Source organism: Nicotiana tabacum, chromosome 5, assembly GCF_000715075.1.
Source record: "Nicotiana tabacum cultivar K326 chromosome 5, ASM71507v2, whole genome shotgun sequence".
Lineage (NCBI taxonomy): Eukaryota > Viridiplantae > Streptophyta > Magnoliopsida > Solanales > Solanaceae > Nicotiana > Nicotiana tabacum.
In genome coordinates, this window is record NC_134084.1 from 156073314 (window position 1) to 156100473 (window position 27160).

A 27160-nucleotide genomic window follows, 5' to 3' on the forward strand; every position below is an offset into this window, starting at 1 on the left:
AAACACTTGCTATTGGTCATATCTCTTGAAGATAGATAGACACTCTCTTGTGTATTTAAAGACTTAATACTATGCTGATACCAGTAACAATCTTTCGCATAATAGGTGTGTTTGATTTTTACGGTGCCACTTCTTCACATGTAATTAAAGAAATCAAAATGAAAAGATAGAACATTGGAGAGGATGGTTTAAGATCTCTCAAAAGTGAAAAATCAACCAGCAAAACACCAAATATCAGTAATGCAGGACTATAACGTTATATAACATCCCCACTGGTTAAATTGAACCAAATAGGTCTTTGCTCTAGCAATTCCCTGAGCCAACCGGAAGACTCCAGAATCGCCAACCAGCGGCGGATGTAGTATTACATCGAGGGGTTTAATTGAACTCATAATTTTTTGTATATAAAAATTTATTAAAATTATAAAAATAATAGATATGAACCCATAACTTTAAAAATATAATGGGTCTAATGCTAAAATCCTTAAAAGCTAAACCTATAGAGTTTAAATCTTGGATCCGCCTTTGCTGCCGAAGACCGACATTTCACGGTACTTGTGAAATGCAGGGTTCCGGCCAAGAACACTAAGGGTGTGTTTGGCATAAAGGAAAACATTTTCTGGAAAATGTTTTCCAATTTTCTCATGTTTGATTGGCTTAAATGTTTTGGAAAATATTTTCCTTATCAATTCATTTTCCTTATCAATTTATTTTCCTCCAATTGGAGGAAAATATTTTCCTTATCAAGAGAAGGGAAAACATTTTTCAAAGCTCCTTCTCAACATTCCCCACCCTCACCAACCCACTCCACTTCCTTTCCAAAAAAAGGTTTTTCTTTTTTCAAATTTCAGTTTTTCCGTTACCACCCACCCAACTACCCCTCCATCCCCCGCCGCAAAAAAAAATATTTTTTTTACCTTATTTTTTTTTTTGCAATTTCAAATTTCTGTTTTTTATTTTTCTGCACTGCCCACCCCCCACCTTCCCCCTCCCCCCGGAAAAAAATTTTAAATATATTTTTTAGTTTTAATTTTATTATTTATCGGTTTAAAGGCTTAAAATTTTACAAGTTCCAAAATTATGAGTTCAGAGGTTTATGTGTTTGGAAGTTTACGGGTTTAGAAATTATAAAGTTTACGAGTTCGAAATTCCGCTATTTTGAAAATTTAGCGGTTCGAAAGTGTATGAAATTTGTGGGTCCGGAAGGTTGTTGGTTTGAAAGTTTATGGCTTCATGTTTATTATATCTAAATTATTTATGAATACTCTTGAGAAGTCATTTTCCTTAATTTGCGTACCAAACACCGAAATAAGATTACTACTTATTTTCCAAAAAATATTTTCTTGAAAAACATTTTCCACGGAAAACATTTTCCGTTATACCAAACACACCCTAAGTGTGCTGCCATTATACTTGCCAGTGGTGAACACAAAGTTAAGGTTCATGATTAGACCAAACTCCTTTTGATCAGCTGAACCATTAAATTCCTTGGGCTCGACCCACTATTGTTGAGTTGGGCTCTGGCCCAAATGTTAGTGGGTCGTCTATCATTGAAGCAAACCCAAAGAAAGTTGAAAACTTAGCACTCATATTGGACTTGGATATTGGAATTGCAGTTGGATTTTTCCCACTATCTATGTCGTGGAAGTAAAAATGAAACTTGGTTACCTTTTGCTTTGCATAGGGAAATTTCTGGAACCATTCTTCCAGTCTTAGGTCCTAACACAAATATATCCCTTGAACCATTGGTAGCAATAATAGCCATGAAACAAAGTAATAGAACTAAGTTCGTCTTTCCTATTTCTAAGTCTCTTCAACTTCTTTTCTAATTGAGGAAAGAAATACGTTGCAGACAAAGACATGAGTATTTATGTGTGCAGATATTGCTTGTTTATGAAGTTTAATGACAAAAAAAAGGGTTAATTCCTTCTCTTTTGGAGTAAAATATAATAGAAGAATTAACTCAAATAGCCGTCCATTTAATTTTTTGAACTAAAAATAATCGGTGGATGTATCATATATGTATAATGCATGTGCAATATATGTATAATCAATGTATAATTTATGTATATTGGCTAGAAAAAGTAAACAATAAATCTGGCAGGCTATTTGCGTAACAATCCCAATATAATATAGTAGTGTTAATTGAATAAACTTGAACCGCGAGAGGTGCTGCAGTTGACAAGTTTCTAGTGTTGCGAACAGGGGCATATTAAAGGAATACTAGTATTAGAGGCGGAGCTAAGAATTAAAGTTTATAGATTCAAAATTCTATTATTTTAATTTTTATTTGTACATATTAAATGAAAAAAATAAAAATAAAATTTGGACAAAATTACTAATTTCGGTCGAACCACTAACTGCAATGCTATTTTTGCCCTTGAATAATAGTCACATCTAATGTAGCTTATAATAAAATCTGTATGAAACTATTGGAAATGAATACAATCATTAAATAACTTGACTGAACGCATAACTATTTTTAGTCATAGGGTTTTAATTATCTAGACTATATATCCATTTAGATGATAATTATTCAAACATATTGCAAATATAATGGATGAGTAGTTAGCAACATAACTACCGCATGATCTCATTTGATATATACACAATGAAAAAATATATTGTATGAAGACTAAACTAAACGCATCATTAAAATGTTTAATTGCTATCACAGACTACTTAAAATCAGCTAATTAATTAGTTGCCGGCATGGTTTTTATAATATGCCAGCTTTCACTTCCACATAATAACGACTTTTTGTTTTCATTACATCTATCACCACATAGCCATAGCACATTTTAGTTTTTAAGTAATTGTATATAGAAAAAATATTACTGTATAGTCACTCTCAAAATAATAATCGAAAATTACATATTTTTTTTGTGTACTTTTTTTTTTGTGTGTGTGTGTGTGTGTATATATATATATATATATTGCCATAGCACATTTTAGTTTTTAAGTAATTCTATATAGGAAAAATATCACTGTATAGTCACTCTCAAAATAATAATTGAAAATTACATATTTTTTGGTATATTTTTTGTGTATAATATATATACGATGTTATGTACAAAAAAAATAGAACTTTTATACACTTTTTCAGCTACTGAATATAATTAGTAATTTGGCCGCGGGTTAAAAATAATTTTTGCCCTTGTCGGGGGGATGCAAATGGGAGGGGTGGGTTCACGTAAGCCCATCCTCCTCACCCTAAATCATACATAACACTAGTGAATTTTAGCTCAAATATTTAAATTAATACAGGTGAACCCAAGTTCAGGTGAGCACTTTAGTACATTGGTAAGGAGGTGCATGCACCTTCTACTTTTTAGTCTAGGAGTCGATCCCCCTGCTTTTTTCTTCTTTTAAATTATATTGTAATTAATAAATAGGGTTAAATCCCCACGCCCCTGCCGTTTATCTAATTAAACATATTTTTTGTTTCTTTTTTCCTTTTTCTTTTTTTTATTGGTTACACATTTTCTTTTCTTTTTTTATTTTTTATTTTGACTTTTAAAATTCCTAAACCAAAAATATATCTCTCAGACACCATTTCGGAAACTCGAGTTTCTGGCACTCATTCTTTTGAAATCCTGAATACGCTTCTGGCCTGGTATATATCTCAGTTAGTTGGCTAAATCTGTTTAGATTATTTAGTACCTTAAACATACCCAAAAAAAATTAAGTTGGCCTATCCGTACAAGTCAAGACATCTTAAACGTCTTATTTCATTGATCATCAATATACATCCTTATTCTTATGACCCAAAAAAAAAAAAAAAAAAAGAGAAATATAGAACTATTGAGTACAACAAAAAGGAAATTACAAAAGAAAATCAACAAGCAAAACTCTATAATTAATGTGAATAATGTCGGACTATAACATTATATTCAACAACAGCATCTCCACTGGTTAAATTGAACCAAACGGTCTTCGCCGTGGCAATTCCCTGAGCTAGCCGGAAAACACCAGAACCGCCGACGATCGGCATTTCACGGTACTGATTAAACACAGGATTCCGGCCAAGGACACTAAGTGTACTACCATTGTACTTACCAGTTGTGAAAACAAAGTTGAGGTTCATGAGAAGGGCAGCTTCCTTTTGATCAGCTGAACCATAAATTCCTTGGGCTCGGCCCACTATTGTTGAATTGGGCTCTGGCCCAACTGTTAATGGGTCGTCTATCATTGCAACAAACCCAAACAAAGTTGGAGATTTAGCAGTTGTATTGGATTGAGCTATTTGAATTGCAGTTGGATTCTTCCCACTAACTATGTCGTGGAAATAGAAATGAAATCTGGTTACCTTTTGCTTTGCATGGGAAAGGTTTTCGAACCATTTTTCAACAGCTTTGGGTCCTAACTCAACCCCTTTAACCATTGGCATAGCCATAACAATGAAACAAAGCAATAGGACTAAGCTCTTTTTCTCCATCTCTTCTTTCTCTTTGTCTCTCCCACTTAGAAAATAAAGAAGGAATATTGCATTGCAGATAGTACAAAGATATTATGAGTATATATATGTGTGTGTGAATAGGTATTGGGAGTAGAATACAGAAATTAGTTAGTTGACTTTTAAATTTTTATTTTTAATGCATCAATTATTTCAAGTAAGAAGGAAAAGAAGCAAAAGAAAAGAATAAGAAGAATGATGCACATGGTATTAATTTAGTACTGCCTGACAGTTTTATTACTCCCTCCGTCTCAATTTATCTGGCGGTTTTTCTGTGAAAAGGGTTCGGATAACCCCCTTCTGCCTCCTGGGTTTGCCCACACCTAACCTAGGGGAAGTAGTTGCTACCAGGGGTGGAGGGAGACCAGTGTTACTTACGGGTCCGGACGAATCAAGTATTTTGTCAAGACATTATATTTATATTAGAAAATTTGTTAACTATGTATAAATACTTAATGCAAACCTAATAACTAACAAGTTATGGCTTCAGTACAAAATCAGAACTCATAAACTTTAAATCTGAGTCGCTCCGCCTCTAGTTGCTACACCTCATATGGTAGACGAACAGAATATCCCTATACAACTCAGGCATAGTTGTCTCTAAACCCTAAAATATATGCATTACAACCTGCACGTTGCATGTGGCTATTCTCGCATCTTTTCACGTTCACTATCAATAGTTTTGACTTTGAATCATACTTGCACGACTGATCATTACAGCAATATACCATTTCTAACAACACTTCAAATTCGAAAAGATATAAAAATTTAATAGATCTTGACATATGAATATGAAAGAACAAAGAGATTGATGCATTTCACTGATATTTAATAAGAAAGTGATCATACAACGCATTATTTAAAGATAATTAAAATAGAGCACTTCATATTTAACTAAATATTACATCCCATAAAAGAATCGCAAATAGTTCTAGACATTATTAAAGAAAATTCTATGAAAAGTCTTAAAAGTATATATAAAAATTATATATTTTATATGTCGGTTTGGTTTGATTTTTCGGTTTGGTGCAGTTTTCCGGTTCAGTTTGTACACCCCTAAATTTAAGAAAACTGTCACGACCCGAATTTCCCACCTCTCGGGAGTCGTGATGGCGCCTATTAATGAGAGCTAGGCAAGCCAATCCTTAACTACTTACTTCATTATCAAATTACTTCTTTTTAACAATATAAGTCAATAACATAAAAATAGAAGAACTTTAAATAATTAAGCGGAAGATAACAATTAAATGTCTGAAATCTGCATCTATTACAAATACTTAATTCTTAACCACCCAAAACCTGGTGTCACAATATCATAGACGATCTAAGATTTACTACATGCAAGGTCTGAAGAAATAATAATACATTATTTCTGAATGTAAGGAAAATGAAACAGGAAAGTAGAGATAGAAGGAGACGCCAGGGCCTGGGGACGCCTGCAGGTCTACCTTGGATCTCCACGTGGACTGAAGGTAGCCTCCACATTATGATCCAAAAGCTGCTCCAGAATCTACATATAGTGCAGAGTGTAGTATCAGCACAACCGACCCCATGTGCTGGTAAGTATCTAGCCTAACCTCGGCGAAGTACTGACGAGGCTAGGACCAGACTACCAAATAAACATGTAGCAGTTCAAATATATATACAACGGAAAAGAAATACAGAGCTAACCAGTCAATATGGGAGGGGGAGCATGCTGTGGGGAAGATAACAATTCCAAATAGAAAGACATCAAGTAACGAAGGAAACAACATAACTCGAATATCAATAAAGAATTAGTAATCAATAAATGCACGGCATCACTCTTCGTACTTTTACTCTTGGTCTCACCAAGGCAATTATATAACAAAAATGTGCACGACATCATCCTTCGTGCTTTTACTCTCTTTCCTCACCATATAATCAATAATATAGGCACGGAATGGTACATCGTGTGGCACGACATCACCCTTCGTGCTTTACACTCTTTCCTCACAAATAAACAATACATGGCATCACCCTGCGTGTTTTACACTCTTTCCTCACCAAAACAAGCAATACACGGCATCACCCTTCGTGCTTTAACACTCTTTCTCATACAAACAACAAACACAAACAATGGGGCAAGGTTAACAAGATTATAATAGGAATTCCGGAAAGGGAACAACGATTCAATACTTAAGTCCCAGCAAGGCAGCAACATCAATAATATCAACGTCCCGGCAAGAGAGATAACCAATAAAGCAACAATATCCGGGCAAGGGAACAATTTAATGACTTCTTTCTCTTATTCACTTTTACTTCATAATTCACTTTACCACTTGAGCCAATGCTCCAAAGGGTTCAATCAACTCATTTACTTTCACAATTCGTAATATAGCTTGAGCCAATGCTCCTCGATGTTCAAATGTCACAATTTCTTCCACAAACTTTTCACAACAAATAGAAATCATCACCAAGGCATGAAAGATACAATGAAATCAAGATATTCACCATATAAAGACTCATAGTCGTGCTAGACACCAATGTATAGATACTCGTCACCATGCCTATATGTCGTACTCAACAATTACCACATAGAAAATAGGACTCAACTCCTAATCCCTCAAGCTAAGGTTAGACCAAACACTTACCTCGAACTTCCACGACCAACTCAAGCCTCAAACACCGCTTTCCCTTTTGAATTTAGCTCCAAATAAATCGTATCTAGACATAATCGACTTAATAACATCAATAAACGCTAAGCAATCCAATTCCAATGCTTAATTATAGCTTTCTAATCATTCTTCCCAAAAAGTCAAAAATTGACCCCGGGCCCGCTGGGTCAAAACACGAGTTCGGACCAAAACCCGATCACCCATTCACCCACGAGCCTGAATATATAATTTGTTTTCAAATCCGACCCCAAAACGAGGTCTAAATCACAAATAATCAAAAAGCCCTAACTCTACCCAAATCCCTAATTTTCTACCCTTAATTACATGATTTAAGCCTAGAAATCTATTGGTTGATGATAAAAATGGAAGGAAACAAGTTAAGGATTACTTACCTAAGAAGTTATGGTGAAGAAGCTCTTCAAAAATCGCCCCAAGAGGTGTGGAGAAGAAGAAGTTATGAAATTTGGGTTAAGTCCCGTAATGCTACTATTTCTGAACTTTTAAAATAACTGGGCGAAATTACTCTTCGCGTTCGCGACATTCCATCGCGTTCACGATGGGTTAGGCCTGCTAGGCCTTCGCGTTCGTGGAAGGCGTCTCGCGTTCGCATAGAAGAAACTCCTCGAGCCTCGCGTTCACGTGCAATGGTTCGCATTCGCGTAGGTCAAATGCCCCACCTCCTGCCCAGGCTCAATTAGCCTTCGCGTTCGCGTGGCCAGGACCGCATTCGTGAAGGGAAGACCCCCCAACACCTCGCGTTCGCGACCTGGGCTACGCATTCACGTAGAAGAAATTTCCTTCAGCAGAAATTAACACATCGCGTTCGCGAGGGTCCTCCCGCGAACGCGAAGAAGGGCATACCAGAATACCAACAGCTGAAAAACCTGCAACTTTTCCTAAGTCCAAAACCTTCCGAAACACACACAAGCCCTCGGGGCTCCTAACCAAACATACGTACTAACTAAATGACATCATACGAACTTATCCGTGCGATCAAATCGCCAAAATAAAATCATTAACATCGAATTAAACCTCAAAATCAAAGAATTATCTCAACTTCTTAAACCATCCGTTTTAGCAATTTAGGTCCGAATCACGTCAAATGACATCGGTTTTTCACCATATTTCACAGAAACATCTTAAATCATATATAAAACCTGTACCGAGTGCCGGAACCAAAATACGGGCCCGATACCATCATGTTCTAATCAAGTTCATTTCAAATTCCTTTAAACAATTTCAGAAAATAATTTTCTTTAAAAATTCATTTCTCGGGCTTGGGACCTCGAAATTTGATTCTGGGCATACGCTCAAGTCCCATATTTTCCTAAAGACCCTCCAGGACCGTCAAATCACGGGTTCGGGTCTGTTTACCTCAAATTTTGACCGAAGTCAAATTAATTTATTTTACAATCAAAATTTATCAATTTTCACATTTAGGCTTTCCGGCTATGCGTCCGGACTGCGCACGCAAATCGAGGTGATGCTAAATGAGGTTTTCAAGGCCTCAGAACGCAGAATTCAACTTACAAACAAGTGATGACCCTCACCCGTCATCCAACATGGTTGGGTCATAACATTCTCCTCCACTAAAATAATTGTTCGTCCTCGAACGGACATAAGAAGGAAGTACCTGAGTCGGGGGAAAGATGAGGATAACGGCTCCGCATATCAGACTCAGACTCCCAGGTCAATGCCTCAGGAGGCTGACCTCTACACTGAACACAAAAGAAGGAAAACTCTTCGATCTCAACTGACGAACCTGCCGGTCTAAAATGGTTACCGGCTCCTCCTCATAAGACAAGTCTTTGTCCAACTGGACGGTGCTGAAATCTAACAAGTAGGATGGATCGTCGTGATACTTTTGAAGCATGGACGCATGAAATACTGGATGCACGACTGATAAGCTCGGCGGCAATGCAAGTCTATAAGCCACCTCTCCCACTCGATCAAGAATCTCAAACGGGCCAATGAACCTAGGGCTAAGCTTGCCCTTTTTCCCAAATCTCATTACGCCCTTTATAGGCGACACTCGAAGCAATACCCGCTCACCGACCATGAAAGCCAAATCTCGAACCTTGTGGTCGGCATAACTCTTTTGCCTGGACTGAGTTATACGAAGCCTATCCTGAATAATCCTGACCTTGTCTAAGGCCTCCTGAACCATATCCGAACCCAACAACCGAGCCTCTCCTGGCTCAAACCATCCAACCGGAGATCGACACCGCCTACCATATAAAGCCTCATAAGGAGCCATCTGAATACTCGATTGGTAGCTGTTTTTGTAGGCAAACTCTGCTAAAGGCAAAAACTGATCCCATGAGCCTCCAAAGTCGATAACACAAGCTCAGAGCATATCCTTAAGAATTTGAATGGTCCGCTCGGACTGCCCATCCATCTGGGGATGAAACGTTGTGCTCAACTCAACTTGTGTGCCCAACTCTCACTGAACTGCTCTCCAGAAACGGGAGGTAAACTACGTACCTCGGTCCGAGATGATAGACACGGGCACACCATGAAGACGAACAATCTCCCAGATATAGATCTTGGCTAACCTCTCGGATGAATAGAAGACTGCCACAGGAATGAAATGCGCTGACTTGGTCATCCTATCAATAATGACCCATATTGCGTCGAACATTTTCCGAGTCTGTGGGAGTCTAACAACGAAATCTATAGTGATTCGCTCCCACTTCCACTCGGGAAGCTCAATCCTCTAAAACAAACCACCAGGCCTCTGATGCTCATACTTAACATGCTGACAATTCAAACACCGAGCCACATATGCAAAAAATATCCTATTTCATTCTCCGACACCAATAATGCTGCCGCAAATCCTGATACATCTCCGTGGTGCCCAGATGAATAGAGTACCGGGAGCTATGGGCCTCCTCTAAAATCAACTCTCGAAGCCCATCCACATTAGGCACACAAACTCGACCCTGCAATCTCAAAACTCCATCATCACCTAAGGTAACCTGCTTGGCACCTCCGCGCTGCACCGTGTCTCTAAGGATAAACAAATGGGGATCGTCATACTGCTGATTACGGATACGCTCCAATAATGAAGAACGAGCGACTATGCAAGCTAACACACGGTTGGGCTCAGAAACATCCAACCTCACGAACTGATTGGCCAAAGCCTGAACATCCAAAGCAAGCGGCCTCTCACTGACTGGAATATAAGCAAGACTGCCCATAATGGCTGACTTCCTACTCAAAGCATCGGCCACCACATTGTCCTTTCCCGGATGATATAGGATAGTAATATCATAATCTTTCAACAACTCCAACCACCCCCTCTGCCTCAAATTCAACTCCTTTTGCTTGAACAAATACTGAAGACTCTTGTGATCCGTGAACACCTCACATGTCATGCCATACAGATAATGCCTCCAAATCTTCAATGTGTGAACAATGGCTGCCAACTCCAAATTATGAACCAGATAGCTCTTCTCATGAATCTTTAACTACCGTGAAGCATAGGCAATAACCTTGCCACCCTACATCAACACTGCACCAAGTCCAATACGAGATGCATCATAATAGATTATATAAGGCCCTAAACCTGTGAGCAAAACTAACACCGGTGTCGTAGTCAGAGTTGTCTTGAGCTTCTGAAAGCTTGCCTCACACTCGTCCAACCATCTGAACTGGGCACCCTTCTGGGTCAGCCTGGTCATCGGGGCTGCGATAAATGAGAACCCCTCCACGAACCGACGATAGTAGCCTGCCAATCCCAAGAAACTCCGAATCTCTGTAGTTGATGCTGGTCTAGGCCAGTTCTTGACTGCCTCAATATTCTTCGGATCAACCTGAATACCCTCTGTTGATACATTAACCCAGAAATGCAACTGAACTCAACTAGAACTCATACTTTGAAAAATTAGCATATAATTGACTATCCATCAAAGTCTGAAGAACGACTCTAAGATGTTGCTCGTGCTCCTCCCAGCTACGGGAGTATATCAAACTATCATTAATGAAGACTATCACGAACGAATCCAAATAAGGCCTGAACACTCAATTCATCAAATCCATAAAAGTTGCTGGGGAATTTGTCAACCCGAATAACATAACCAAGACCTCATAATGCCCGTACCGAGTACGAAAAGCTGTCTTAGGGACATCGGATGCCCTAATCCTCAACTGATGGTAGCCAGATATCAAGTCAATCTTTGAAAATACCTTGGCACCCTGAAGCTGATCAAACAAATCATCAATCCTTGGCAACGAATACTTATTCTTGATTGTAACCTTGTTCAACTGCTGGTAATCAATACACATCCTCATCGACCCATCCTTCTTCTTAACAAACAACACCGGCGCACCCCAAGGCAAAATACTAGGTCTAATGAAACCCTTCTCAAGCAAGTCTTGCAACAGTTCCTTCAACTCTTTTAACTCAGGCGGGGTCATACGATACGGCGGGATAGAAATGGGCTGAGTGCCCGGAGCCAAATCAATGCAAAAGTCAATATCCCTGTCGGATAGCATACCCGGCAGGTCTGAAGGGAACACCTCAGGAAACTCACGAACAATAGGCACAGAATCAATAGAAGGGACCTCAGTACTAAAATCACGGACATATGCCAAATAGGCCAAACACCCCTTCTCGACCATACGTCGAGCCTTCACATAATAGATAACGCTACGGGTAGAATGATCAGGAATCCCCCTCCACTCTAAATAAGGCAAACCCGATAAAGCTAAGGTCACAGTCTTGGCATGACAGTCCAAGATAGCGTGGTAAGGTGATAACCAGTCCATCCCCAATATAACATCGAAATTGACCATGTCCAGAAGCAACAAATCTACTCGAGTCTCAAAACCCCCAATCACAACTACAGAAGAGCGATGGACTCAATCTACCATAATAGAATCACCCACCAGGGTAGACACATAAACATGAACACTCAATGAATCACTAGGCATGACCAGATACGGTGCAAAATAAGATAACACATACGAGTATGTAGACCCTAGATCAAATAACACTGAAGCATCTCTATCACAAACCAGAACTGTACCTATAATAACTGCATCTGAAGCCTCAGCCTTGGGCCTGGCTAGAAGAGCATAACATCGGGGCTGGGCTCCACCACTCTGAACTACATCTCTAGGATGGCCTGCTGCTAGCTGGCCTCCACCTCTAGCGGCCTGAGCTCCACCTCTAGTACCTCTACCTTCACCTCTAGCACCTCTACCCTCACCTCTAGCTGGCTGGGCGGGCTGTGAAACACTTGGTGCCTGAACCATGAAATGGGAACCCTGATGCTGAGAGCTACTAGGTGCTCAAGGGAAAAATCTAGCAATGTGACCCATGTCACCACAAGTGTAGCAAGCCCTCGGCTGTTGAGACTGCTGACCCTGTCGACTTGAATGACCACCCTAGAAACTCTGAAGCGGCGGTGCACTGATAGGAGCAGGTGGTGTACTGTAGGACTGCTGATCAGAATACTGTATTTGGGGACCACGGCCACCTGAAGTACCGTGAGAAACCTGGAGCACTAACTGAAAGGGCCTAGGAAGATGGCCTCTACCATACGAATCTCTACCTCCGGACGAGGTACCACTGAATCGGCCTGAATGATGGGGCCTCTTGTCTGACCCATGACCACCTACCTGAGACAGAACCATCTCCACTCTCCTGGCCACATTGGCCGCCTCCTGAAAAGTAATCTCACTCCCAGCCTCCCTAGCCATCTGAAGACGAATCGGCTGAATAAGACTGTCAATAAACCTCCTCACCCTCTCTCTCTCTCTCTCTCGGTGGGAAGTATGATGAGAGCATGGCGAGCCAAATCGATGAACCTAGTCTCATACTGGGTAACAATCATGGAACCCTGTTGGAGACGGTCAAACTACCTCCAATAGGCCTCTCTCTGAGTAATGGGGAGAAACTTCTCCAGAAATAGCTGTGCAAACTACTCCCAAGTCAAGGCTGGCGATTCGGCTGGTCTAGCCAAGCAATGAAAAGTGGCAAAATCGACCCCATTGGTCTCAACTATCCCCATGTTCCTAAGAACCTCGTGACAGCTTTCTAGATAATCTTGGGGATCCTCAGTAGATGCACCACTGAAAGTAGTAGTGAAGAGCTTGGTGAACCTATCCAACCTTCACAAAGCATCGACAGACATAGCTGCTCCATTACCGGTCTAAGCTACCATACCCGGGTGAACTGCTCCAACTGGCTGAACCGCTGGAGTCTGAATCTGGGGAGCTACCTGCTCCAGAGTGCGAGTAGCAGGAGTCTGGGCTCCTCCTCCAGCCTGAGAGACGGCTGGTGCTACGGGAAGCAAGCTGCCCGGGTGACACTCTCCATGAGGCCTACTAGTTGGACCAGAGCATCCTGAAGAACTGGGGTAGCAATAAACCCCTCTAGGACCTGAGTTGGGCCCACCGAGACTGCTAGGGCTGGAACCACCTCGTCAAAATCAACCTGAGGCTCCGCCATTGGTGCTGTTGCTCGGGGCTGAGCTCTACCCCTACCTCGGCCTCTAGCACGGCCTTGGCCTCGCCCTCTGCCCCTCGTGGGAGCTGTTGCTGGGGGCTCGGGCTGCTGAGTAGTGGATGAGGAAGCGTGTGTCCTCGCCATCTGCGGAAGAACAGAGTAGAAGTTCAATTAGCATTGAGAAACAAGACCGCACGACGAGAAAGAACAAATGTGAAGTTTTCCTAACTCTGTAGCCTCTGGGGGATAAATATAAACGTCTCTGTACCGATCCCTCAGACTCTACTAAGCTTGTCTGTGAACTGTGAGACCCATATAACCTAGATCTCTGATACCAACTTGTCACGACCCGAATTTTCCACCTCTCGGGAGTCGTGATGGCGCCTACTAATGAGAGCTAGGCAAGCCAATCCTTAACTACTTACTTCATTATCAAATTACTTCTTTTTAACAATATAAGTCAATAACATAAAAACAACGGAATTTAAATAATTAAGTGGAAGATAACAATTAAATGTCTGAAATCTGCATCTATTACAAATACTTAAGTCTTAACCACCCAAAACCTGGTGTTACAATATCACAGACGGTCTAAGATTTACTACATACAAGGTCTGAAGAAATAATAATACATTGTTTCTGAATGTAAGGAAAATGAAACATGAAAGTAGGGATAGAGGGAGACGCCAGGGCATGCGGACGCTTGCAGGTCTATCTTGGATCTCCGCGTGGACTGAAGGTAGCCTCCACACTATGGTCCAAAAGCTGCTCCGGAATTTGCACATAGTGCAGAGTGTAGTATCAGTACAACCAATCCCATGTGTTGAAAAGTGTCTAGCCTAACCTCGGCGAAGTAGTGATGAGGCTAGGACCAGACTACCAAATAAACTTGTGCAATTTATTTATATACAACGGAAAGGAAAAATACAGAAATAACCAGTAAATGTGGGAAGGGGAAACATGCTGTGGGGGAAATAACAGTTCCGAATAGAAAGCATCAAGTAAGGAAAATAACAACATAACTAGAATATCATCAAGAATAAAAAATCAACAATTTGTACGACATCACCCTTCGTGCTTTTACTTGCACGGCATCACCCTTCGTGCTTTTACTCTCGTCCTTACCAAGGCAATTATATAACAAAAATGTGCACGGCATCACCCTTCGTGCTTTTACTCTCTTTCCTCACCATATAATCAATAATATCGGCACGGAATGGTACATCGTGCGGCACGGCATCACCCTTCGTTCTTTACACTCTTTCCTCACAAATAAACAATACACGACATCACCCTTCGTGCTTTACACTCTTTCCTCACCAAAACAAGAAATAAACGGCATCACTCTTCGTACTTTAACACTCTTCCTCACCCAAACAACAAACACAAATAATAGGGCAAGGGAATAAACAAGATTATAATAGAAATTCCGGTAAGGGAACAACAATTCAACAATTAAGTCCTGGCAAGGGAGCAACATCAATAATATCAACGCCCCGACAAGGGAGATAACCAATAAAGCAACAATGTCCCGGCAAGGGAGATATCCAATAAAGCAATAATATCCCGGGAAGGGAACAATTTAATGAATTCTTTCTCTTATTTACTTTTACTTCACAACTCACTTTACCGCTTGAGTCAATACTCCAAAGGGTTCAATTAACTCATTTACTTTCGCAATTCGTAATATAACTTGAGCCAATGCTCCTCGATGTTCAAAGGTCACAATTCCTTCCACAAACTTTTCACAACAAATAGAAATTATCACCAAGGCATGAAAGATACAACGAGATCAAGATATTCACCATATAAAGACTCACAGTTGTGCTAGACACCAATGTATAGATACTCGTCACCATGCCTATACGTCGTACTCAACAATTACCACATAGCAAATAGGACTCAACTCCTAATCCCTCAAGCTAAGGTTAGACCAAACACTTACCTCGAACTTCCACGGCCAACTCAAGCCTCAAACACCGCTTTCCCTTTTGAATTTAGCTCCAAATCAATCGTATCTAGACATAATCAACTTAATAACATCAATAAATGCTAAACAATCCAATTTCAATGCTTAATTATAACTTTCTAATCATTCTTCCCAAAAAGTCAAAAATTAACCCTGGGTCCGCTTGGTCAAAACACGAGATTCGGACCAAAACCCGATCACCCATTCACCCACGAGCCCGAATATATAATTTGTTTTCAAATCCGACCCCAAAACGAGATCTAAATCACAAATAATCAAAAAGCCTTAACTCTACCCAAATCCCTAATTTTTACCCTTAATTACATGATTTCAGCCTAGAAATCTATTGGTTGATGATAAAAATGGAAGGAAACAAGTCAAAGATTACTTACCTAAGATGCTATGGTGAAGAAGCTCTTCAAAAATCGCCCCAAGAGGTATGGAGAAGAAGAAGTTATGAAATTTGGGTTAAGTCCCGTAATGCAACTGTTTCTGAACTTTTAAAATAACTGGGCGAAATTACTCTTCGCGTTCGTGATGGATTAGGCCTGCTAGGCCTTCGCGTTCGCGGAAGGCGGCTCGCGTTTGCAGAGAAGAAACTCCTCGAGCCTCGCGTTTGCGTGCAATGGATCGCGTTTGCGTAGGTCAAATGCCCCACCTCCTGCCCAAGCTCAATTAGCCTTCGCGTTCGCGTGGCCAGGACCGCGTTCGCGAAGGGAAGATCCCCCAACGCCTCGCGTTCGCGATCTGGGCTACGCATTCATGTAGAAGGAATTTCGTTCAGCAAAAATTAACACATCGCGTTCGCGAGGGTCCTCCCGCGAACGCGAAGAAGGGCATACCAGAATACCAACAGCTGAAAAACCTACAACTTTTCCTAAGTCCAAAACCTTCCGAAACACACCCGAGCCCTCGGGGCTCCTAACCAAACATACGTACTAACTAAATGACATCATACAACCTTATCCGTGCGATCAAATCGCCAAAATAACATCATTAACATCGAATTAAACCTCAAAATCAAAGAATTATCTCAACTTCTTAAAACATTCGTTTTAGCAATTTAGGTCCGAATCACATCAAATGACATCCGTTTTTCACCAAATTTCATAGAAACATCTTAAATCATATATAAGACCTGTATTGGGCGCCGGAACCAAAATACGGGCCCGATACCATCATGTTCTAATCAAGTTTCATTTCAAATTCCTTTAAACAATTTCAGAAAATAATTTTCTTTAAAAATTCATTTCTCGGGGTTGGGACCTCGGAATTCAATTCCGGGCATACGCCCAAGTCCCATATTTTTCTACGGATCCTTCGGGACCGTCAAATCACAGGTCCGGGTCCGTTTACCCAAAACATTGACCGAAGTCAAATTAATTCATTTTACAATCAAAATTTATCATTTTTCACAGATTTTCATATTTAGGCTTTCCGGTTACGCGCCCGGACTGCGCACACAAATTGAGGTGATGCTAAATGAGATTTTCAAGGCCTCGGAACGCAGAATTCAACTTACAAATAAGTGATGACCGGTCATCACAAAAACATGGCTGAATTGGTCACAACTCACAAGCAGATGTCCAGTTGATTCTCTTTCAATTGCAAAAATTAAACTATGAAAACATGGAAGAAAATCAAATATATATAACCGAAGGTACCAAGAAAGAGCTAAAGGATTAAACTAATTAAAGCTTTGATTTCGTCAGTTGCTTCAATTTTGTTGTTCTTTTTCTTTATTGTTATCTTATGATGTTATTAGCTGGTGCTTGATAACGCTTCGTCTGGTTTGTTTTACTTGTTTGATTAAGAGGAGTTGTTAATGTCGCTGTTCAGTTTATCTATACCTGCCCTAAGAATATATATGCTATGTTGATCATTGAACAATATATATATATATATATATATATATATATATATATATATATATATATATATATATATATATATATATATATATATATATATTAACGTACCTGCAGTTGAAGGATCGGTTATATAAATTTTTATTGTTCATCTTTGTAGATTCATTATCCAAGATAACAATTATGAGTGTTGCAGCTGAAAAGGTATTTAGTGTCCGGAGTCATTATGTAATTAAGTACTTAGTTTAGCTCTTTTGGCTTAGAAAAAAAAAGTAATTTCAGAAACCTCCCCTTAAATTTGGCTTCGTCGGAGTCATCTTTGTTGTAATTTTTGATATTACGCTTACCTCTCTTATTTTATTTTATTTTGTAACATTTGGTTAAACTTTCTTATTAGTAATTTTTATAAATTATGATATGATTAATTTTCCCTTTCTAATATACTCTTCTCTTAATTAATTTTACTAACATCTTTTTTGAAAAATTCCTTTAAAGCTTTTCGACACTTGGAAGTCGAAAAGTTACCTTTCCTATTTTCTTTTTAAATGCGTCTCTAATGAATAGAAAAAGTAATAATATGTCAAAGATAAAAACTGAATATATCATGAAGTGAAATTACTTAGGTGGGAGTGGATCCATGGAAATGAACAGTAGGAAATGACCTTTATGGATATCTTGTTGGCTTTATTATCAATCTTAGTCCGCACCAAAAACTATTTATATTCGATAGCCAAAAAAGTATATATATATTGACTATTATTTTGAGAGCGACTATACAGTATCATTTTCCCTATTTTTTTTCCTTTCGTCTTTTTCTCATCAAGCCGGAAATGAGTTTAAATAAGGAAACATGGTTAGCGAAAATGAAAACTTGTTTGAGACTTAGGCATAGTTATTGTTATCATTTTTTCCCGACTAAGTCAAAGGCAAATAACCCCATAAACTCCATAGTACAAACAGCAAGAACACCATTTATCATCCATCAAAGCAATATATGCTCGATAGACTATATCTCATTATGATAAATAAATGAATAATAATATGTTACAACAACATGAAAGAAGCCATATATGTACAAACCCCGACTGCGATAAGAGATTTGCAAGAACACCTTGTTCAAATGTAACCCCCCATGTTGGTCAAAAATCTTAGGAAATCCAAACCTAGTTTCAGATATGAGGCGGCCTCGCCCTCCAGCTTTACCCAAAATTATGCACATAGGAAGAAACTGCTTGGCAGTTGTAAAGCTCAAGATCAATGAGCTCAAGCAAGAATTGCTCATTCCGCAATGCACAAATCAAGTATCAACTTCTTGAATCCTTCGCTAAGGCACTATACGAGTCTAAGTATTCTGAATCATGCAACAGGATGTAATGTCCATCCTCCATTGCCTTTATACGTTCCCCGTCATACCATGTTATGGTTCCTGTGTAAGCCAATGTAATATTAACTACAATGTGAAAGTAGAAAAATACTAGCACCAGCCGAAAAGAGATATTAAGGCCTCCTTCTGGACTTCTTTTAGTATCCAGAGGTGTATAACTAGAAACTAAAAATTCATATTGATATTTCAACTTCCACTATAAAACATCACAAGTAACTGCTGTATCTGCGTATAAAAAATGCGTTCAGGAGGCTGGACCATCGTCCCAAATGGCATAGCTAGAAAGGATGTCAATGTGTCAAATATGTGATAATGTAGGATACATTCTCCCTTTGTGATGAAGCACCATAGTGCAAAGAAGCCAAAAAGTAGCAGTAATCATGCCCAGTTCAACATCAGCTTTTTACAAGAATGCAAAGGAAAGATCCAATGCCATACTTGGTGTAGATAATAGGTAGCACAATTTCTAGAATATTCATATATCAAGATGTGAGGCTTAAATATAGGTTGGTAAATGCTTCCAGTAAACTTTAGTATTATCCATACCTGGCGCGGTAACTGGTTCCTGTTCTCTAGTAACATGGAGCATGATTGTTCCTGAAAGCACTGTTATAAATCCACATATCTCGGACACTATGTCGCTGACATTTTGTCCTGCCCAGTCCTGAAAAGCAATAAGAAGACGCAGATGAATAGAATCACAATACCCTGTATCATATTTATTCATAAAGGACCATAATGAAGAAGAGCTTCAATTGGAATACCTTGAACATTATAGCACTTGCGATGATGGTCATGGTGGTGAACATCACATAATATATTGGAGAAACAATTGCGGTGTTGAATGTGTCCAGTGCCTAACAAATGATGTATAGATATCAGTGATGCTTTTAAACATCCCAACGAGAACCTTGAATGACCCATAACAATCATACATGTAGTGAAATCCAAAACAAAATTAGGCATCTCGTGTTAATAGTACGCACTTCAAATTAACTATTCTTCTAGTCGTCCAGCAGCACTTCAAAGGTTATTGTCAATCACTCAACTATGCATCTCTGATTCATCTAATTAGGAAAATTAATGAACAAACTAGAATATTAGCAGAAAACTCATTTTTCTAGATACAAAATGGTACTACTTGTTTGAAATATCATTATTATGCTGCTCAATTTCAAGCATTCAAGAAAGAACAAGTGACTAAAGGAACTAAACTGTGATACCCTGTTTCTCAACTTAGGATGAGAACGGGCATTTCTGGAGGACTGCTCAGGTTGAACATTAAACTATTCATTGGCATCTAAGAGGTTCATCAATAAAATTCTTTAGCTAAATATATCCAAATTACAAAAAAATGAAAAGAAACATAAAAAGAGCTGCAATTTTGGAGAATATCTATCATAGTTGGGATCAATTCCCATTATCAAGTTTGTGATTTATCTCTATGACAAATACTGGCACACCCTATGCAATAAATAGCAACAATAAAAGGAGAGCATAAAGGCAAATAACTACTTAAATGTCAAAATCTAAATGAATGATACCAGATATGCTACTCGCAGATATGGACAAAGCTTTGCTAGGTTGATGAGAATACATCAATTAAGTATGAATCAATCACAAATTAGCTGGGGTCAGCTTCTTGAATCCCCTGTATCCATTCACTCTATAAATAAAGTATTACCTTGTTAAGGTAATTCAGCTGTGTGATGACGCATATCACTGCGATCGTAAGAAAAAACCATGTTTGAGGACAGGCAACTTGACTAATTCCTTCCAAAGTAAGCTTTATAGCAATTCCAATAGCCTTTATGCTGACAATCTGCAAAAGACCATGAAAACACTACAGTAACCAATCTCTGGACAAGCTAGCAAACTGTTGATATGTGCAAAAAGCATCGTATCCAGAAACAGTTTGGTGTCCACATTGCAGCAGGAATAGTAGCTTATAAGAAGACAATTACCGTGAATGAACCCATTAAGGAACAGATTCCCAAATAAACCAGTATATTTGTCTGCCCATAGCGAGGCTCAAAATGCAAAATCAAGGCTAGCACCATAGATAATGTTGCAGCTACATAAATCAAAAATGCTGCAGACAGAAGCAATAAGGAGGAATTAGTAATCACTTCTACGTTTTTCTAACCTATGGCATGATAAACAGAAAAACATATATGTTAAAGACAAAATTCAAACCTGGTTGCGTTGCCAAAATCCAGATTTCTTGTAAAGAAGATGGCATATGCTCCTGAGGTGCATGGATAACAATAACCACCGAGCCTACGATGCATGAAATGCATCCTAGTACACCTAATTTTTGCAATCGTTCTTTCAACATAAAGTGCGCCAAAATAGCACTGTTCAGATTCACCAATATCAGTTTTGCAAACACCACTAATGATTCATTATTAGAGCTCACAAACAGTTCATAATCTTCAAAATCATACCTGATAATTATACTCAAAACACCAAGAGGGGTCACCAGAACTGCTGGAGCATAAATATAAGCCACAAAATTGGCCACCTCTCCAGTGATCACTGCAAATCCAAATAAGAAATTTTCATCGAAATCCAAACCACACAATGCCAATGTATTCCTTTTCCCGAATGAGGGTTAAGGTATGGAGACAACTTATGCTCAACTCACTTGTTATCATGCCTGCCCACCAAAGTGGTTCAAGCAAATAAGTATAGCCTCCAACTCCTGCAATAAATATTTCAACTGTTTAAGTGGGTGAACTGAAGTTGACACAGTCTGTGATAAGGACAAAAAGATTGTGTATACACTATACAGCTATTAATTAGTTTCTGGTCATGAAAATGGGAAATTAAACAAGGACAATATGGCACTAAAAGGCTTCAGAACAACTGAAAGTAACTAACTTTTGCAGTTTTAATTTGAAAAATCAAGAGAGTTGAAATATCAAGAGAACAGAAGAAAGTTCAACAATTATTATGTAGAAATTAAGTAGAAGACTATAAAGTACTTTATATTTTTGACTTTTCTATACTCAAAAACGCACTCAGTTAAAGATATACAATCTCATAGTATTGAGTATCTGTCAATAGAATAACTACCATGTCTTCTTTGAACATATCATTTGAAGGTCCGGTAATAATGTTTTCTTGAATGTTTGTACTATTTCCATAGCCATTAATAAAATTCATCTTTTGGACCAAGGAGCTTTCTGTGAGCTGGATGGCGGCAAAAGCTGTTAACTTGTCTGTTTTGGAACAGAATCGAATTATTGAGAGGCCAAGAAAGGATTCGCTCTACTTAGTTGTGTTTGCTTCTACAAATTTAGCTTGGTATTGAACAAGCCAATTTTGACAACCAACTGGAGCAAAATTAACAGACTTGAGCAGATAGAAAATTAAGTTACAACTGAAGCAGCTCAACTAAACAGAGAAATGAGCACTTTAGATGCATACGACACACAGAGAAAGTGAGAGATGGTAAGAAACATATCAGAAATCCAAGTCACAATTTTTAAAGGCTAACCTCCTGTTTCATTTTACTAGTTAAGTCCTAAGTTGCGCGGACTCTTCGATTTTGGAGCCGTCCCCGTCCCGATACGAGACGGGAACGGGGGCGGGATACGTTCCGGATTCGGTCAACTGACTTCGGACACTTCGACCGGAGTCCATTGACAAATTTGGGAGAAAAATTGAGATTTTGATTTCTCAAAATCAAAATAAAACAGATTTAAGTTATGGAAAATGGCATACCTTCAATATTGTAGTATTTTTGTCTCATATTTTTGGAGAATGAAAGGTTGAATTCTACAACATTCATGTAAGTTTTTCACAGAATATCTCTCAAAATTTACAATATTTTTATAGCTCTATTTTTTATTATCTTGAATTTTCTTAGCCGAATCCCTGCACTCGTATCCATATCAGGATCCGCACCACCGAATTTTAAAATTTAGATTTTGCCGAATCCGATACTTGGATCCGTCCCGTATCGGATACCCGCACCCGAGTCCGAGCAACTTAGGTTAAGTCAATGGCAAACTGAAGTAGATACCGATAGAGATCGTTGCACCGAGACGTAATCTGACAAAACGTACCCTCTAAGATGATGATAACTAAGATGACAAAGAAAATACAGTAAAGAAGACGCAAGGTTTTCTTCAGAGTTCAGATAAGTAGAAGACACAGATTTTACATATTTCGATCAACTAGACCTCCATCCGCCGGGAAAGAGAAGCAATCCACTATTTCAGATAGTACACAAAAGACAGTGCAAAGCTAGGTAATACTCTAATCGTCCTGCAAGTATGTCTATAAAGATGTAACCTCATAAATTCATGAACACTGAATTTCTCAAAAGTGGATCTTCGACACAAGTATCTCCCACAAAATAACTTACTACCTTTGAGAGATCTACATCGTACATGCTATCAAGTTACAAGGAAAGAGTGCTACGTTATAGGAGATTGTAGCATTTTCTTGCGAGTAAAAGAAAAGGGCAATTCTCAATATAGTAGGTATAATTTAGACCACCAAATTAATTAATAAATCCACGGATTTGCTTGAATTTCTAACAATGAATACTTGTTCTAGTACCTCAAATTCAATACAAGCCTTTATAGGCTGAGTCATCCACCATAAACACTGATCAAGTTAGGCAGTGCTTGAACTTAGTAATTGGGGTAAGTATTGTTAATATGTCAAAAAAGATTGTCTCTGGTATTGATCTTATGAATAGATACTTTCCTTTCAGCAATAGGCTCTCGAATGAAGTGTTATTTCACATTAATGTTTCTTCCTCTCGTGGTACATCTGGCCTTTAGTAAAGCACATAACATGTTGACTATCACAATAAATAGTAATCACATCTGACATAGACTATGCTCGTCAAACAAACCCTTTAACCACAATACTTCTTTAACTGATTTCGCCATATCCATGTATTTAGCCCCATGGTAGATAATGTTGTTATAGTGCCTTCCAGCTAACAACACAACTGCCAATACAAAATATATCCTGTGAATGGTCTTCTCTATCAAATTCTCTGGCATAGTCAGAGTCCATGAAACCAACCAAAATATTATTATTTCTCCCCATCTCCAAACATATATTAAACTTCCAGACAAATATCTAAGAATCCACTTCATAGTGATACAGCCTGTGAATGCACTTTACCTGGACAAACCATAACTTTACATACTAACATTTTGTTAAGTTTCCATATGATCTTGCATACATAGTACAAAACGTTATTGGAATAGGAAACCCGCACCATATATATCTTTCTTCTTCATCTTGCTCGTGACTAAGCAGTTGGGAGTCTGAAATGTGCAGCAAGAGGAGTATTCACAGGTTTAGCATCTTCAGGCCAAACCTCTTTAAAGGCTTCGTCGAATAATTTTTGTATGTCAACAATAGCTTCCTAACTCATCAAACTATCTTGATCTCCATGGAGAAATTTCCTTAACTACTCTCAATGTCATTCATTTCAAATTCACTGTAACTGTATCTTCAATAGGAATGTCTATCAACTCCTGGTCAGACCTTAAGATGCCACAATTTGAAATTGGCAATCCATCTCAACATAAACCTTTTCGTCAAATTGACTATTACTGCTGAAGCTGAGAACCTCGACTAGATACCAGATGGTTAAGATCAAAGTTCCAAAAAGATTTAATATTTCTTAACAAGCTATTAACAAATACTAAACGTGATTCAGTCATTAAACCTACATCCACGGGCAAAGAGGAGCAACCCACTATTTCAAAGACGGTATAGGATATATTAGAGATAACACACTAATAATCTTGGAAGTAGCACAACCAAAAATAACCTCATACAGTTCCTTCTCTACGGTGAATACACACAACTATATTCCCCAGACATAGATTTTGTTGCCACAAAACTCTCTTAACTCCGAACACTTTACATTGTGAACTCTATAAGTGAGAAGAAAAAAGCTTCAATTTAACAATTTCTCATGAAAATGAAAAGTCAAATACAGAGATTTGTAATAAGCTAACTATAATTCAGGCCAAAAAAACACCAACTACGCCTCAGTACCAAACAAGTTGGAGTCTGCTATATGTACTCACTAACCATTTACTCCAATAATTCAAGTCAACATACTAAAAATAAGAGAAAATTTTGCAAACCTGCTCGAGTGCCAGCTGCTGCAGCACGCTTAAGACCTTTCTTCTTCAATATAAAACTTGTTCCAATAAACAAACTTGATGATATTGCCAGAATTAACCCTCTGCTATTGTCCGAAATCGTCATCCTCTTTCCCTCTCCGTTTAAGTTCTACCCTTTACTTTCTTCTTCAGCATATACAACAAGGTCAAATGGGTACCAAATACACAATCCCAAAACAGTATCACGATAAAGACCTGTTAAAATAAAAAAGCATATTCCAGCAATTCAAAAAATTCAAAATCTAATATGACGACAAATATAATTTCCCGCCAAATAGACACGAACAAAAGCTCAATTCTCACCTCAAAAAAGACAAAACTGGAAAAATCACGTTGGACCAGGCTACCAGCCAACAACTCAAGCTAGTAATTGAAGATTTTGAGTTGCTAAAATCAATTACTATATATAGATCTTTCTAAATCTATTTTACATATATTATATATTAATATATACATAGATCGGCCGGAAAAATGAAGGGGTTTAGGAGAGGGAGATCTGAAAATTGATAAGAATTAAGAAATGTTCATTGCTCCCTCTCCCCTTAAGGCATAAGTCCGTTGGTTGTCGTATTTTTGTCGGAAGCTTCGTTAAGGGTTTACTGTGATGACAATTGGCGACTAATTATTACACGTGAAAATAAAAATGAAAATGGAGAAAAAAAAAAGTTGAAGATTTGATTAGAGTTGTGCTGATATCATGGTTAACGACAACCAAAGACCTCACCTACCAAAAGGCCAAAACCCAAATATTTGTGTCTGAGCTGGTCCACTTGTTCTATTTACATTGTTCAAAATTGTCTCCTATGTATTTTGTAGTAATCATCGAATCATAATTGTTGTCTTAATTACGCGGCTTCATATTCACATCGTGGGTTACTCTTTATGTACATTGTCGAAGCATCCTTTTGCCCAAATAGTTTTTCCTTTTAAATTAAGGTGTTTAGAGCGTGTTTGAGTTTTTGACTAATATTGTATCTTATAAAGTAGGTCTATTTTTATCCTTCAAATATGATATTAAGTATCTTTAGTTTTTGGATGACACTTTAAGAAGAAGACCAACAATAAAAGAAAAAAGCCATTCTTATTTTCCCCGTCTCATTCACGAAAAAGAGCTTCTTGAATACAGGGGCAGATCTATAGCCCGTATTACAGGGCACGTGAACTCATGGCCCCTCCGTCAAACTAGGTTTTTTATGTACATATTTTTAAGAATTGGTCCAGTATTACGTATTGGCACCCACGCTCCATAAAGGTTGAATGGTGCACTTGGTTCAATATTTAATTATTTAATCAAAGAAACATGGATCAATTCTTACTTAGAACTTTTTTCCCTCTTTTTTTTAGTGGTGCACCTACGTTCTAGAAATCCTAGATCCGTCTTTGCTTGAATATCCCTACTTCGTTGAAGAAAAGCCATTCCTTCCACTGTTCTCCGAAATGAAAAAAAAGGATTGTGTCTAACTCTCAGAGTAATAATTTAAAGCTCAACAGAACAAGAAAATGTTCCCATTTTTCCTTTATTTGAAAAATAATCTTCCCCGATTTCTGATCAGTTTCCAAGAAACTGTGTTTAGTTCAGCCTTTTTGTATATCTTCCAAAACTCCTTTAAAATGTTTTACATAGAGAACGCAAAATAATAAAACTACAAAATCGTAGTTTCGAACTGCAATCACAATAGTGAGTAAAAACAAATTCGGTTTTAAAATATGGAGATCAAAATCAATTTTCAAAATGTAGAAACCAAAACTAATTCCAAGAACAATTATGAGGTTGGTTTTGGTACTCAACGTCTTTTTAATTTACTTAATCAAATATGTTTTATAAACCAACAACAATTAATAGTGCAAAGCTGATAAATTTGAGATTTTAAAAACTTCTAGTACAAAGCTAATAAATTTGAGAATTTAAACTTAGAAACTTTTACTTTTAAAAATTCGGCTGGCTTTTCCAATAAGAAAAATTGAAATTGAAAAAGAAAAGAGCTGCCAGGATCACTTCTGGGCATATTATTGAAGCAAACAAATAACCAGATTGGAAACTGACGCGGAAGAGGATATTTTTAAGGTCAAAATTTTAGGAAACGTTACTTAAAAATGAAGAATTAAACTAATAATTTGTATTACCCAATAAAAGTAGAGGAAACATTTTGCTTCAAAACAGAAAATTTGCTTCATGAGTCAAAGTCGGGTAGCACAGTTATTTTTGAACACATTCTGTTACTG

General features: G+C 38.2%; 2 protein-coding genes and 1 pseudogene across 3 annotated transcripts; all 3 read right to left on the minus strand.

Moving 5' to 3' along the window:
- Positions 1–234: 234 nt before the first annotated feature.
- LOC142181044 (dirigent protein 22-like) lies at positions 235–2800 on the minus strand (annotated as a pseudogene).
- Positions 2801–3679: 879 nt separating this feature from the next.
- LOC107796046 (dirigent protein 22-like) lies at positions 3680–4486 on the minus strand. The gene has a single exon (XM_016618761.2). The coding sequence runs from the start codon at positions 4436–4438 to the stop codon at positions 3860–3862; it is 579 nt and encodes a 192-aa protein (XP_016474247.1). The 5' UTR covers positions 4439–4486; the 3' UTR covers positions 3680–3859.
- Positions 4487–18278: 13792 nt separating this feature from the next.
- LOC107795871 (putative magnesium transporter NIPA6) lies at positions 18279–25550 on the minus strand. 2 transcript variants are annotated; one of them, XM_016618578.2, is made up of 10 exons: positions 25241–25550; positions 24899–25132; positions 21415–21471; positions 21215–21305; positions 20964–21124; positions 20732–20859; positions 20452–20589; positions 19532–19624; positions 19314–19431; positions 18279–18809 (listed from the first exon to the last, which is right to left on the minus strand). In XM_016618578.2, exons 2-10 carry the CDS (start codon positions 25020–25022, stop codon positions 18688–18690), a joined length of 1032 nt encoding a protein of 343 aa, XP_016474064.1. In that variant the 5' UTR covers positions 25023–25132; positions 25241–25550; the 3' UTR covers positions 18279–18687. The 2 variants fall into 2 exon arrangements, with proteins under 2 accessions (XP_016474064.1, XP_075110325.1); XM_075254224.1 differs by lacking the exon at positions 25241–25550 and having other exon boundaries at positions 24899–25154.
- Positions 25551–27160: the final 1610 nt, after the last annotated feature.

What these genes read in the sequence shown, in the direction of transcription:
- LOC107796046 (XM_016618761.2), bottom strand. Translation starts at nt 4,438, where the DNA reads ATGGAGAAAAAGAGCTTAGTCCTATTGCTTTGTTTCATTGTTATGGCT.
- LOC107795871 (XM_016618578.2), bottom strand. Translation starts at nt 25,022, where the DNA reads ATGACGATTTCGGACAATAGCAGAGGGTTAATTCTGGCAATATCATCA. An exon ending in GTTTTGAGTATAATTATCAG is followed by an intron (nt 21,125 to 21,214) that starts GTATGATTTTGA and finishes GAATCTGAACAG; the next exon opens with TGCTATTTTGGCGCACTTTA. An exon ending in AGCTGAATTACCTTAACAAG is followed by an intron (nt 19,625 to 20,451) that starts GTAATACTTTAT and finishes ATCATTTGTTAG; the next exon opens with GCACTGGACACATTCAACAC.